Genomic DNA, 15,405 nt, shown 5'->3' on the forward strand with positions numbered 1-15,405 from the left:
CACATACACTGTTGCTGCTGCTAATGTTTTTGCGTTGATGACTTGACGATCCCAGGGTTGGAAGTCTGTAACTGTAATGAACAATGTGTGCCTCTCTGCTGTCTTTGGGAAAACCACTCTTATAGACAAGATTGTTGTCACCGGTTTCTTCTCCGGTATCACACAATCAACAGAGCAAGAGAATAGTGAACAATCCCAAGACCTTTATTTAGGCAAAAGTACGAAAGGTCCATATATATATACGATCCACCACACAAAGGATAAAATATTTCAGAAAACAAATGCAGTTCAGTAATAGGATAAAAGTCCAACAATCCAGCACAGAGGATAACAGTCCATATTCCCTTCTTTCTCTCTCTGACGTGCTGTCTTCACATCATGGGTTCCACACAGGATCTGATTTCCCCCCAGCCCCTGTCCTCTCCTTATCTCCAGGAGTAGTCAGACAGGTTGTGGTGGTTTTCAGGCCTCCCACACCTGACAAAGGTGCCTGGTGGATTAAGGCACTACAGGGGGTCATTGTTTCAACAAGCTAGTTTAATATGTCATAAGCATATTAGCAAACAGGTTTATCCACTGACCCTGTGGAGAGATAACAGTACAGGAATGGGGGCTGATATCAGATGGCAAATAACAGCCATTCATCAATTGGCAAATAACTCATACTACAAGAGAACAATCAGTAAAATATAAATATACACAAAATGATACCCACATAACATATCACACCATCACAACCTCTCCCCCCTCATAATAAGTGAGCAAGACATGTTCATTAGCCAAGGTAGCTAGCTGGGCGAGACAGTCTCTGAACTCTAGAACGTAGGGAATGATGGGTGTTACGATATCTGCGATATCTCCCTCCAATTGTTCTTTCAGAAGTGTGAGAGGCCCATGGACCTTCTGCTCCCACAAAATGACTTTGCAACTCCCCAATGTCATTCCCAAGGAGGATATCTGCAGGAAGTCCTCCCATAACTCCAATCCAACACAGTTTTTCTCCAAAACCAAAATCCAAAAGTACCAAAGCTCTCTGTATATATTTGTGGACACCCCCCGCCAGGACAATGGGAATTCCCAGGCCCTGGTGAATTGCCTCGGGTCGAACCACACGGGGGTCAGCGATAGTCAGGAATGCCCCCGTGTCTCTAAATCCCGACACTTTGTATCCATCAATTAAGACATCCTGCAGGTGGCAATGCCGTTGCTGTGTATTTCTGATGGACAAAGGCCGGAGTCCATACACTCCAGGAGGGGTATCTATGGTGCCGTGGTCAGTGATCCACTCTGGTGGGGGTGGTGGTAGCTCTTCCTCAGGCGGGATGGAGTACACAAGATGCACTGGACGAGGTGGGGCTGCGTGGGGCTCCCTCCAAATCCTTCAGGGACAGCCAGACTGCAAATGTCCAGGTTGCCCACACCCGTAACATCTCCTCTCTGTGATACCCCCAGGTCGTGGTCGGAACTGTTGGGGCCCAGGATTATGAGCTGTGATTGTCATCGGCCTGCGGCTGGGTGGAGGGGCAGATATAATCGGAGGGGGACGGGGTGCAGGAGAAGGCTGTGGTTCATTGTCCAGAAGCCTCCTCCATTGCGGGCTGATAGTAAGGGCTTCATCGGCCAGGGCTGCAGCTCTATCCACGGTGCATGGCGTGCGCTCCCGGACCCATTCCCGTACCTCTGCGGGGCACTTGACAAGAAATTGTTCTATAAGGAACGCCTGTATAACATCTTCCACAGTAAAGGCATTTTCTGCTTCCAGCCATCTCCGACATGCCTGGGACATCTTATGTGCATACATCCTAAACGATCCCCCCGAAGTGCATGGGAGGTCTCGGAACTTGGCCCTATATGAGTCTGGGGTGATAGCATGGTAATCCAGGATAGTCCGCTTTACAATGTTATAATCCCAATTCCGCTGTGAGTCAATGGTTCGGTAAGCCTCCGCCAGGCTACCGTTCAGGAGTCCCACTAACAAACGCATCCAGCCAGAGTGGGGCACCTCCATCACAGCACACTGCTGCTCAGAGTCCTTGAAGAACCCCTCCACATCTTCGGAAGCCTCATCAAATGACTTAAACTCTGTCCGGGTGATCTGTACAGGCTCCCGGATCGTTAGGTTTACATTCCACATTGCTTTACTCCCTCTTTCAAGCTCCATTGCTTCTTGTCTCCGCTGTGCCTGGCGGGCAGCCTCCTCCTTGTACTCCTGAGAGACGCCTGGGCCCAGAACCGCCATCTCTTCTTTGTACCACACCACCCACTGGCTTTTTGGGGTGGGGGTCCTCGTCTCCAGTGCTCGTCCTTCAGACATATGGGAGTAGGAGGTCTGGCTGGCACCCACCAGTAGGTCAATTAAGGCCTCTTTAGTCAGTCCCTGGTAGTTCAGGCCCAAGTCTCTGGCTCTCTCCTGTAAACTGGATACAGTGCAATTTATGTACTCACTCTGTGGGTGGTTCTCCATTAGGTTACGCTCTGTTGATCCCGCTGCTTGTCACCAGTTGTCACAGGTTCCTTCTCTGGTATCACATAATCAACAGAGCAAGAGAATAGTGAACAATCCCAAGACCTGTATTTAGGCAAAAGTACGAAAGGTCCATATATACGATCCACCACACAAAGGATAAAATATTCCAGAACACAAATGCAGTTCAGTAATAGGATAAAAGTCCAACAATCCAGCACAGAGGATAACAGTCCATATTCCCTTCTTTCTCTCTCTGAAGTGCTGTCTTCACATCATGGGTTCCACACAGGATCTGATTTCCCCCCAGCTCCTGTCCTCTTCTTATCTCCAGGAGTAGTCAAACAGGTTGTGGTGCTTTTCAGGCCTCCCACACCTGACAAAGGTGCCTGGTGGATAAAGGCACTACAGGGGGTCATTGTTTCAACAAGCTAGTTCAGTATGTCATTAGCATATTAGCAAACAGGTTTATTCACTGACCCTGTGGAGAGATAACAGTACAGGAATGTGGGGGCTGATATCAGATGGCAAATAACAGCCATTCATCAATTGGCAAATAACTCATACTACAAGAGAACAATCAGTATAATATAAATATACACAAAATGATACCCACATAACATATCACACCATCACAACCGTCTATAAGCATGTTTTGATACTCTACCATGCGCGTGTCCCTTTCCAGGTAGGAAGCATCTGGCAAAATTTACTCTTGTACCATGGATCTAACAGAGTGGCAACCCTATAGTCAGCACTATTTCTAATCCTAACAATACAGACATCATGTTGCAGATAGGGCAGCAAGAAGGTGCTCATGTGTCGGGTGCTTCCTTGAGGTCAAAAACCATGGTGTGTTGGTGGTGGGGTAACAGTTACGGTTGCTTTCTCTTTCCCCTACCACCAACCACGGACAACAGAGAGGAGATCATTATCCTCTTCATCTCCTGACTTTTGCGCACCCATCACCTCTTCCTCCTCATCCTCATCCATTTGTTCTTTGCCTCCTGCACCTTCATTAACAGTTTGTATGGTACCATGAGCTCCCCTCGATCACTGCAATCCACCATCCAATGGCACCTGCATGTGCAACAACAGTCCAGAACTTAGAGATATTGTTATCCATTCCGCATCCTCCTCCTTTTCCAACTCTTCCTCGGGGACCACCACCTCTACAGCGAACTATTCAAAGAGTGCTTTAGCATGTAGATGACAGGAATAGTGATGATGATGGTCGCATCTTCAGCGATAGTCATCTTAGTAGCAATTTTAAACTGTGCAAAAGGGTGCAGAGGTCATTCATCTGTGCCCACTCCGCAAGCATGATTTGCACCACGTACAGATTGCGTAAGCCCAGGCTATTCAAAAGGACATACTGTACCAGGGCTCGTTGCTGCTGCCACAGTCGATGCAACATGTGTGGAGTGCCCCCACAGCCACCAGAGTTACCCAGTGCCCAATTAGCAAAATGTAATTCCCCTGCCTATGTTTACTCTTCCAGCTGTCAGTGGTGAAATGCACCCTGGCTGACATAGATTTTTTGGGATTCAAGGGAAAAGAAAGCGGTCACTGGGGAGCGCTGTGAGGGTCACAGTTAAAATTAATGGAAAGGGTCCACCGCAGCTCCAGCTGTTAACCTTCTAGGAGGATACAAAATGCAGTAAAGAATAGTAATAACAGTCCTAGGAGCGCTGGAAATGAGACCAAAACAAGGATTTTAGTGTTGAACACAACGCGTTTCAACGGTTAAAACCGTTGAGAGGGTTCAACACTAAAATCCTTGTTCTGGTCTCATTTCCAGCGCTCCTAGGACCGTTATTACTATTCTTTACTGCATAGATTTTGGGGGGGTACAGGTGATGTTGTGTGCAATATTCTGATGTAGTGCAGGCACAGCTTTTTTAGAGAAGTAATGGCAACTGGGCAACTGGTACTGAGGGACTGCAACGGTTATCAACTTTCAGAAACCGTCTGTATCCACCAGGCGGAAAGGCAGCATATCCGTGGCCAACAGATTGGAAATGGTGGAGTGTTGTGGATTCTGTTTGTGGGCTCCCTCTGGTGGTTGCTGCTGGTACTGGGTGACTTTGGTGGGTTGCGGCCTTTGGTTTCCACCTGTCCATCAGAGGCTGGGTGTTTCCTATTTTACCTGGCCTTTCTGTCATTCCCTTGCCGGCTATCAATGTATTCAGATGTGCTCTGTTTGGTTCCTGCCTACCTGCTCCCAGATCTTTCAGGATAAGCTAAGTGCTGATTTTCAGTTGTTTGGTTTTTTGTCCAGCTTGCTTATTATGTCTCTATGCTAGCTGGTAGCTCTAGTGGACTGAGGTTCTCCCCATGTGCCATGAGTTGGCACATGGGTTCTTGTAATCTCAGGATGGTATTTTTGATTAGGGTTTTTTGCTGACCGCTCAGTCCCCTTTTGTATCTTTCTGCTTTCTAGTTTACAGCGGGCCTCAATTTGCTAAAGCTATATATATCATCTCTATGTGTGTGCCTTCCTCTCATTTCACCGTCAATACATGTGAGGGGGCAACTATATCTTTTGGGGTTCATTCCTCTGGAGGCAAGTGAGGTCTTATTCTCTCTGCAGTACTAGTTAGCTCTTAGGCTGGTGCGTGGCGTCTAGAACCAACGTAGGCACGCTCCCTGGCTATCTCTAGTTGCGTTTGTCAGGCGTAGGGCAGCGGTCAGCCCAGGTTCCATCACCCTAGAGCTCGTCCGTTAATTATTTGTACTTTGCTTGTCCTGTGCTATCCCTAGCCATTGGGGATTCATGACAGTATAGCCGGCCCACAAAGTGTTAATATTTTGGGCTGAAGCAGGAGAAATAGAATTGTTTAAGGGAAATTTTTTTTTTTTTTTTTTTCCCCTTCAGAGTTTTGCTGCCTAGCCCTTAATTGCTGTCTAGCTGCTTCTTACCTCCTCTTAACCCTTGAATGGCTCTGATCTTAGCTGTTTAACATGGATGTCCAGAGTTTGGCTTCCAGCCTGAGTAATCTCGCGGCAAAAGTTCAAAACATACAGGATTTTGTTGTTCACACTCCCATGTCTGAACCTAGAATTCCTATTCCAGAGTTCTTTTCTGGAGATAGATCTACCTTCCTGAATTTCAGGAACAATTGTAAATTGTTTCTTTCTTTAAAATCTCGCTCCTCTGGAGACCCTGCTCAACAGGTCAAGATTGTAATATCTTTCCTGCGGGGCGACCCTCAGAATTGGGCATTTGCATTGGCACCAGGGGATCCTGCATTGCTCAGTGTGGATGCGTTTTTTCTGGCATTGGGATTGCTCTATGAGGAACCTAACCTGGAGATTCAGGCTGAAAAGGCTTTATTAGCCCTCTCTCAGGGGCATGATGAAGCGGAAATATATTGTCAAAAGTTTCGGAAATGGTCGGTGCTTACTCAGTGGAATGAGTGCGCCCTGGCTGCAAACTTCAGAAATGGTCTTTCTGAGGCCATTAAGGATATTATGGTGGGGTTCCCTACGCCTACAGGTCTGAATGAGTCTATGGCTATGGCCATTCAGATTGATCGGCGTTTACGGGAGCGCAAACCCGTGCACCAGTTGGCGGTGTCTTCTGAACAGACACCTGAGACTATGCAATGTGATAGAATTCAGTCCAGAAGTGAACGGCAAAATTATAGGCGGAAAAATGGATTGTGTTTTTGTGGTGATTCAGCTCATGTTATATCAGCATGCTCTAAACGCACAAAAAGGGTTGATAAATCTTTTGCCATTGGTACTCTGCAGCCTAAGTTCATTTTGTCTGTAACTCTGATTTGTTCACTGTCATCCATTTCCGTCGAGGCCTATGTGGATTCGGGCGCTGCCCTGAGTCTTATGGATTGGTCATTTGCTAAACGCTGCGGTTTTAGTCTGGAGCCTCTGGAAGTTCCTATTCCTCTGAAGGGAATTGACTCTACACCATTGGCTATGAATAAACCGCAGTACTGGACACAAGTGACCATGCGCATGACTCCCGTTCATCAGGAGGTGATTCGCTTCCTTGTACTGTATAATTTACATGATGTACTAGTGCTGGGGCTGCCATGGTTACAAACTCATAATCCTGTCCTGGACTGGAAAACAATGTCTGTGTTAAGCTGGGGATGTCAGGGGGTTCATGGTGATGCACCTCCGATTTCAATTGCTTCATCTACTCCTTCTGAGATCCCTGCGTTTTTGTCTGACTATAGGGATGTTTTTGAGGAGCCTAAGCTCAATTCGCTCCCTCCTCATAGAGAGTGTGACTGTGCTATAGAATTGATTCCTGGCAGTAAGTTCCCTAAGGGTCTTTTATTTAATCTGTCACTGCCAGAGCATACTGCTATGCGGAATTATATTAAGGAGTCCTTGGAAAAGGGACATATTCGTCCATCTTCGTCCCCTCTGGGAGCAGGTTTTTTTTTCGTGGCTAAAAAAGATGGTTCCCTGAGGCCTTGTATAGATTATCGCCTTCTGAATAAGATTACAGTCAAATATCAGTATCCATTGCCATTATTAACTGATTTGTTTGCTCGCATTAAGGGGGCTAGGTGGTTCACTAAGATAGATCTTCGCGGTGCGTATAATCTGGTGCGGATAAAACAGGGTGATGAGTGGAAAACCGCATTTAATACGCCTGAGGGCCATTTTGAGTATTTGGTAATGCCTTTTGGACTCTCCAATGCTCCGTCAGTCTTTCAGTCCTTTATGCACAATATTTTCCGTGAATATCTGGATAAGTTTATGATTGTGTATTTGGATGATATTTTGGTGTTTTCTGATGACTGGGAGTCTCATGTTCTACAGGTCAGGAAGGTGTTTCAGGTTCTGCGGGCCAATTCTCTGTTTGTGAAGGGCTCAAAGTGTCTCTTCGGAGTCCAGAAGATTTCTTTTTTGGGGTACATTTTTTCTCCTTCTACTATTGAGATGGATCCCGTCAAGGTTCAGGCTATTTGTGACTGGACACAACCTACATCTGTTAAGAGCCTTCAGAAGTTCTTGGGGTTTGCTAATTTTTATCGTCGGTTCATTGCTAATTTTTCCAGTATTGTTAAACCTTTGACTGATTTGACTAAAAAGGGTGCTGATGTTGCTGATTGGTCTCCTGCGGCTGTGGAGGCCTTTCAGGAACTTAAGCGCCGGTTTTCTTCTGCTCCTGTGTTGTGTCAACCAGATGTTTCACTTCCTTTTCAGGTTGAGGTTGATGCTTCCGAGATTGGAGCGGGGGCGGTTTTGTCGCAGAGAAGTTCTAATGGCTCGGTGATGAAGCCATGTGCATTCTTCTCTAGAAAATTCTCGCCCGCCGAGCGCAATTATGATGTGGGTAATCGGGAGCTTTTGGCCATGAAGTGGGCATTTGAGGAGTGGCGTCATTGGCTTGAGGGTGCTAAACATCGTGTGGTGGTCTTGACTGATCACAAGAATCTCATTTACCTTGAGTCTGCCAGGCGTTTGAATCCTAGACAGGCTCGTTGGTCGTTGTTTTTTTTCTCGTTTCAATTTCGTGGTTTCATACCTGCCAGGTTCAAAGAATGTAAAGGCAGATGCTCTTTCCAGGAGTTTTGTGCCTGACTCTCCTGGAGACTCTGGACCTACTGGTATCCTTAGGGATGGGGTAATATTGTCCGCCGTATCCCCGGACTTGCGACGTGCATTGCAGGAGTTTCAGGTGGATAAACCGGATCGTTGTCCACCAGAAAGACTGTTTGTCCCGGATGATTGGACCAGTAGAGTCATCTCCGAGGTCCATTCTTCTGTGTTGGCTGGTCATCCTGGAATATTTGGTACTAGAGACTTGGTGGCCAGGTCTTTTTGGTGGCCTTCCTTGTCTAGGGATGTGCGTACCTTTGTGCAGTCTTGTGAAGTGTGTGCTCGAGCTAAGCCTTGCTGTTCTCGGGCCAGTGGGTTGTTGTTATCCTTGCCCATCCCGAAGAGGCCTTGGACGCACATTTCCATGGATTTTATTTCTGATCTCCCGGTTTCACAGAAAATGTCCGTTATCTGGGTTGTTTGTGACCGCTTTTCTAAGATGGTTCATTTGGTGCCCTTGCCTAAGTTGCCCTCCTCCTCTGAGTTGGTCCCTTTATTTTTTCAGAATGTGGTTCGTTTGCATGGGATTCCGGAGAATATTGTTTCTGACAGGGGATCCCAGTTTGTGTCTAGATTTTGGCGGACGTTTTGTGCCAAGATGGGCATTGATTTGTCTTTTTCGTCTGCATTCCATCCTCAGACGAATGGCCAGACGGAGCGAACTAATCAGACCTTGGAAACTTATTTGAGGTGTTTTGTTTCTGCTGATCAAGATGACTGGGTTGCTTTTTTGCCACTGGCCGAATTTGCTCTTAATAATCGGGCTAGTTCTGCCACGTTGGTCTCTCCTTTTTTTTGTAATTCGGGGTTTCATCCTCGTTTTTCCTCTGGTCAGGTGGAGTCTTCGGATTGTCCTGGAGTGGACGTGGTGGTGGACAGGCTACATCAGATTTGGAATCAGGTGGTGGACAATTTGAAGTTATCTCAGGAGAAGACTCAGCAGTTTGCTAATCGCCGTCGCCGCGTGGGTCCCCGACTTCTTGTTGGGGATTTGGTGTGGTTGTCTTCTCGTTTTGTCCCTATGAAGGTCTCTTCTCCTAAGTTCAAGCCTCGGTTCATCGGTCCTTATAGGATCTCGGAGATTCTTAACCCTGTATCTTTTCGTTTGGATCTCCCAGCATCGTTTGCTATTCATAATGTGTTCCATCGGTCGTTGTTGCGGAGGTATGAGGTACCCGTTGTTCCTTCGGTTGAGCCTCCTGCTCCGGTGCTGGTGGAGGGAGAATTGGAGTATGTTGTTGAGAAGATCTTGGATTCTCGTGTTTCCAGACGCAAACTCCAGTATTTGGTTAAGTGGAAGGGTTATGGTCAGGAGGATAATTCCTGGGTGGTCGCCTCCGATGTTCATGCGACTGATTTGGTCCGCGCCTTCCATAGAGCTCACCCTGATCGCCCTGGGGGTTCTCGTGAGGGTTCGGTGACCCCTCCTCAAGGGGGGGGTACTGTTGTGGATTCTGTTTGTGGGCTCCCTCTGGTGGTTGCTGCTGGTACTGGGTGACTTTGGTGGGTTGCGGCCTTTGGTTTCCACCTGTCCATCAGAGGCTGGGTGTTTCCTATTTTACCTGGCCTTTCTGTCATTCCCTTGCTGGCTATCAATGTATTCAGATGTGCTCTGTTTGGTTCCTGCCTACCTGCTCCCAGATCTTTCAGGATAAGCTAAGTGCTGATTTTCAGTTGTTTGTTTTTTTGTCCAGCTGGCTTATTATGTCTCTATGCTAGCTGGTAGCTCTAGTGGACTGAGGTTCTCCCCATGTGCCATGAGTTGGCACATGGGTTCTTGTAATCTCAGGATGGTATTTTTGATTAGGGTTTTTTGCTGACCGCTCAGTCCCCTTTTGTATCTTTCTGCTTTCTAGTTTACAGCGGGCCTCAATTTGCTAAAGCTATATATATCATCTCTATGTGTGTGCCTTCCTCTCATTTCACCGTCAATACATGTGAGGGGGCAACTATATCTTTTGGGGTTCATTCCTCTGGAGGCAAGTGAGGTCTTATTCTCTCTGCAGTACTAGTTAGCTCTTAGGCTGGTGCGTGGCGTCTAGAACCAACGTAGGCACGCTCCCTGGCTATCTCTAGTTGCGTTTGTCAGGCGTAGGGCAGCGGTCAGCCCAGGTTCCATCACCCTAGAGCTCGTCCGTTAATTATTTGTACTTTGCTTGTCCTGTGCTATCCCTAGCCATTGGGGATTCATGACAGTGGAGGTCAAGCTCTTAGCTTTGGCATGTGTAGGAGGAAATATTCTTTTATGTGACCATAACTTCAGGACCAAGGTCTGGCTACTGTGCTGAGAAAGGATGAAGTAGGGTGAACAGGACAAACTGCTGGACTGTAAGTAAGGTGTAGGCAGAGATGGTATGGTGGATTGAGAAATATGTGGTTTGCTCGGTGAAACAAAAACAGTAGGGATTTCCACTTCCATAAGAGCTGATGGGCTCTCACTCACACTGACTGTAGGGGGTAAACAAGTGGTATTTCTGCAGCCAGAGAACTGTGTCAGAACACTTGCCACTGTGATGGAGTATAGATAGATAGTATAGATAGAAAGTATAGATTCCCAGACTAAGGCATGTCGATTGCACATGTTAAGGTTCATGCATGAAGTAGTAAAATTATTGCAATTTTTGCCTCTACTGAGATGTTTTTTCCAAAGTTGGCAGATAACTTGAGTTGGGTCATCTTTTGCAGTCTCAAAAAAGGGCCAGGCTAGGCAACCCTTGCTGCCCCTGTGAGCTGCAGACTCATGACCGATGCTGGCTTCAGCCACAGTTGTGGCTGAGGATGCACTGCTTGCCATGGTTGCATCACTCCATGTCTTTACAGCAAGCCACAACATAATCTTCTTATTTTCCTCCTCCTCCACCTCCTCTGCTGAGCTACTGAGCTAAATGCCTCTAGGTTCACACAAAGTTGGATCTACAACCTCATAGTCATCCTCTCTATTCTCCCTCTCCTCACCCTGAGAGTCACCCTCCTCCCATTCCTGCTCTGGCAGCACAGTACAGTCTGCGTTTGCCACTCAGGTATCTCAGTCTCATTAGGATCACTTGGTGGTTAATGTCTGGTGGCGAGGGTCTGGACTCTGCTCGGACCCTACTTTGTCCTACCCTGGCTCCAACAGGAAAAAAATTTGGGCATCAGTGCAGATGCTTTCCTCCTCTGGATTCTGTGAATCTTTGCAGTAGACCTCTGATGGCCATGGAATAGAATGTGTGAAAAGCTCCACTGAATGGCCCATCTGTGGTTCTCCACAGTCAGTTGTGCTGTTTGAAAGTTGTGATAAGGGTGGAAACAATCATTATTTGGGTGCCACCTTTGAGGATTGTACGGCTTGTGATGTTAAGATGGAGGAAGAGGAGGAGAGCCCACTTGATGCAGTGCTTGTTATCCACTGGAGCACATGATCTTTCTGGCCCTCATCTACAAGGCGTACCTTTGTGCGGCTGCTAAAGAAAAGGAATGGAGTAGTCCTTCTAGTAACATGTTGTCAGTGGTCTTTGGATAGGACAAGATGGTATTTGTTCAGTTGAGCTTTCATTCACATTAATACATTACCCACGTACATGTCATACACCAAGCCTATTCCCCCTTCCATCATGACCTCACTTTTTCCCACTCATGTGGTATGTACTCTTCCCCTCTTTTAACCAGCTGTTTCACAACCCTAGGCCCACAGCTGTCAATCACCTGTTACTAAATGAACAATCTGTATTTATTTTCTGAGATAGTGTGCCTGAACAACAATATTAATCCTAATGGTCTTGAGTACTAAATGGGGCCTCCTGGAGGAATCTAAAAATTAGACCTAACGATTTTGATTAGCAAATGGGGCCTCCTTGCTGCACCTCAATATTATCCCCATCTATTTTGAATAGCAAATGGGGCCTCCTTGCTGCACCTCAATATTATCCCCATCTATTTTGAATAGCAAATGGGCCTCCTGAATCCTGACTGCAACATAGATTTAGAGTAAACAATTTGTAGTAGGAAATGTGGACTCCTGCCTGCACAACACTATTAGCACAAACTAGTTAGATGTCGGAAGGTCGATTTCTCACAGGACAGGATCCTATTTAACAATATGACAACTTGTAGGACTAGCCTCTCTGCACTGTTACACTGAGAAAATTGTGCCAGCAATACAACATGTCCGCTTATTATATGGAGAAGAACATGTGACTTCAGTCGCAAATGACAAAAGCCCTTATGTCAGGACATTGTGGATAATTTCTGTGCCCTGATTGGCTGCCAAAATGTATACACATTAAGATATTGGAGGAAAAAAATTACACTCTGCCGCTCCTCTGATGTAGACACATCCCCTTCTCTCATAAAACATGTCCAGGCAGCTCCACTATCCTAAGCAAAGTCCTAACAAAAGCATTAGTGGAACACGATCATTTACCGAACTGTGACCGAATTTTGCCGACTTTTCGCTCATGTCTAGTCAGTATCACCGATTTACATGTAGTTTTGTGCAGAAGCATTTATTAGATCTAGCGGTTTTACAGTACATTGTGCTAATGACTCTTCAGCTAAATTGAACAGATCTACATTGTTGCTGAGTCTGGCTGTGCATACATAATATTATTAATGCGGCTCGGTGCTCTATGATCTTCACTTTCACCCATCTGGCTTTTGTTCTCCGCAGGTACATCGGCTTGCAGATTCTCTTTGAAATTGGAGCTTTGATCTTCTTCATTGCGGTTTACTTTGTGTTACGTCACAAAGAAAAGGTCAAGATAGAGGACGAACAAAATCCAGCGATGCATAAATTAAATGAAAAGCAGGAAAATCTTATCATTGTCCCAGGGAGGGATAAGGAGGAGGCTGCTTAGATCAATGACGGGAAGTTCCATGGGGATGCAGAATTCGTGCTATGAGTGTTGGACATGACCGAATACTTGGGACGTGGCAATAGAAGTTCACTAGAAACCTCTCATCTCCAGCGGTGATATTTGGCAATAACCTCTTTTTTCCCCATTATGTCTTTTTGGAAAAAATTGCTGAACAAGCTACAAATGTTTCAAAAATATTACATGGAAAGAGACAAGTCCAAGGACCAAGGATTACCCAACAGCTTCCGTCATAAACTTCCTTTGTATTTGTTCTGATGATTGCTTGGTGATAAATGTTACTTTTTTCAATAGAGCTGAACATATACTGTATCTGCTGAGGCAAACAGGTCCGAGAAGCTTCCTCGTGGTTTGGGCATAGACATGATATAGTAAGAACATAACTTATCTCACAAATTCCACCTATTATGCATTTTTTTATTGATTCAGGAGAAATGGAAAATTATGAAGTGGTTAATGATGAACCTAATGCTGAAATTTGCGGGACCAAAGTCATAAAAATAGTCAAACATGTGAATGGATACAATTCAGAACATTCTGTATAAGACATAAACGGTTATTCTAGATCCAGTTTAACTTATTGACATTTTGTGAATGAATTTCAACTTAAGCTGCTGTTCTTGCTCTAGTTGGCCTCTACTTACCGTATATTCCATAAAAGAAATGTTACCTTCAGCTGCTATCATAGTCCATTTAATTGATTTACTTTATATAAAGGAAACTTTCCTTTGTACACATGCAGCTGTTATTCTAGCTAAACCTAGTCTTTATTTGCCGTATATTCTATAAATTCATGTTTACTTGTGGCTGATATCCTAGTTCCAATTGATTTTACTTGCTCTGTATTCTAGAAAGGAAACTTCAATTTAAGTTGCTATTCTAGCTGCAGTTGGAATTTACTTATTCTTTATTCCACAAAACAAACTTTACCTTCAGCTGCTATTCTAGCTCCAGTTGGCCTTTACTTGCTCTATATTCCATAAAGGAAACTTTACCTTTAGCTGCAATCTTGGCTTTAGTTTCCCTGTAATTATTCTATGTTCCATAAAGGAAACAAAACCTCCAACTGCTTTTCCTGCTTCATTTGGTCTTTACTTGCTTTATAGTCCAATAAAATAAAACATCTTCATCAGCTGCTACCCTTGCTCCAGTTGGCCTTTACTTGTTTTATATCCCATAAAGGAAACTTCAGCTTAGGCTGCTATCTTAGCGCCAATTGGAATTGACTTGTTTTTTTTTTTTGTGCCACAAAAGACACTTTACCTTCATCTACTATTCTAGCTCCAGTTGGCCTTTACTTGCTTTAGATTCCAAAAAGGAAAACTTTGTCTTAAGCTTCTTTCCCTGCTACAATGAACCCTTACTTGCATTATATTTTAATTATAAATCATCTTTAGCTGCGACCGTAGCTCCAGTTGATCTTTGCTTTTCCTATATGCCGTAAAAAATGTTTTAACTTAAGCTGTGATCCTAACTCCAAGTGACATTTTTGTGCGTTGTATTCCGCAAAATAGATGTTACTCTTTAGCAGCTATTCTAACTTCAGATGGCATTTACTTGCGCTACATTTTATGACGGACGCTTACATTAGGCTGTTATCACTGCTCCAGCTTTCTCTAAGATCCATAAATACAACTTTACCTTTTAGTCATTATCCAAACTCTAGTTTTCCTTTAATTGTTTCATAAAAGAAACGTTACCTTCATCTGCTATCCTTGCTCCAGTTGGCCTTTTCTTGCTCTGCTTTCTATTAAAGAAACTGGAACTTAAGCTGCAATTCCAGCTCTAGCGGACCTTTTTTTCATAAAGAAGACTTTGCCTAGTGACCGTCCTAGATCCAATCGGCCTTTATTTCTTCTACATTCCATAAGGAGCTTTAGCTTCAGCTGTTATTCTGGCTGCAGTTGGCCTTCCCCTCACTGCCAATTAGTGGTATGAAGCTAATCTCAGCCCCCCATTTCCACATGTGATGTGAAATCAGAAAATATGGGGTGTAGGAGATGTAAGGCGGAAGTCTAAGAGCAGCATTCCTGCAAATATGATCAAAGAACTAATATGATCCTTTATATCTGAGAATAGTAATCAACATGGACTTCTGGCAGGACATAAGAACTGACACAGCATAAACCATTACAAAATGAGGAGATAACATTTTTATTTTTTGGAACGTTTCCCTATCTAGATCCATGAAGAATTATAAATCCTTGGAGAAAAAAATGAGACTTTTTTATAGCAAACTCGTTACTTTTTAAAGAAATAAACTGATTTTTTATTCTTTGTATTATCAACATGATACATTCCATGTTTTATGTGTCCCACATCCCATAGAAGCTCTATTTCAATTTATATATGTACAGGACTTTATAATGGCAGGGATAATATTTGTGCTCTTACAAATCAGGGACCAGTTTTTATATAAAGGGAAATAGAGTTTTAGTGAGCTCAGCTCTGGAGTATAATACAGGATGTAACTCACAAACAGTATAGAATAGGTAATGTACAGTATGT

The 15,405-nt window shown here is 44.7% G+C and overlaps 1 protein-coding gene across 5 annotated transcripts in view; it reads left to right on the forward strand.

Moving 5' to 3' along the window:
- The window catches only part of SLCO2B1 (solute carrier organic anion transporter family member 2B1), a 218,952-nt gene extending 205,380 nt beyond the window's left edge, over positions 1 to 13,572 (forward strand). For 2 of the 5 annotated variants that reach the window (XM_077298836.1, XM_077298835.1), the window contains exon 15: positions 12,693 to 13,572. In XM_077298836.1, the coding sequence (XP_077154951.1) occupies positions 12,693 to 12,879 (187 nt within the window). In that variant the 3' untranslated portion in view covers positions 12,880 to 13,572. The remainder of the gene's footprint in view (positions 1 to 12,692) is intronic. The other 3 variants (XM_077298838.1, XM_077298839.1, XM_077298837.1) reach the window with 2 other exon arrangements.
- Positions 13,573 to 15,405: the final 1,833 nt, after the last annotated feature.

The sequence above is a fragment of the Ranitomeya variabilis genome, chromosome 3 (assembly GCF_051348905.1).
Source record: "Ranitomeya variabilis isolate aRanVar5 chromosome 3, aRanVar5.hap1, whole genome shotgun sequence".
In the NCBI taxonomy this organism is placed as follows: Eukaryota; Metazoa; Chordata; class Amphibia; order Anura; family Dendrobatidae; genus Ranitomeya; species Ranitomeya variabilis.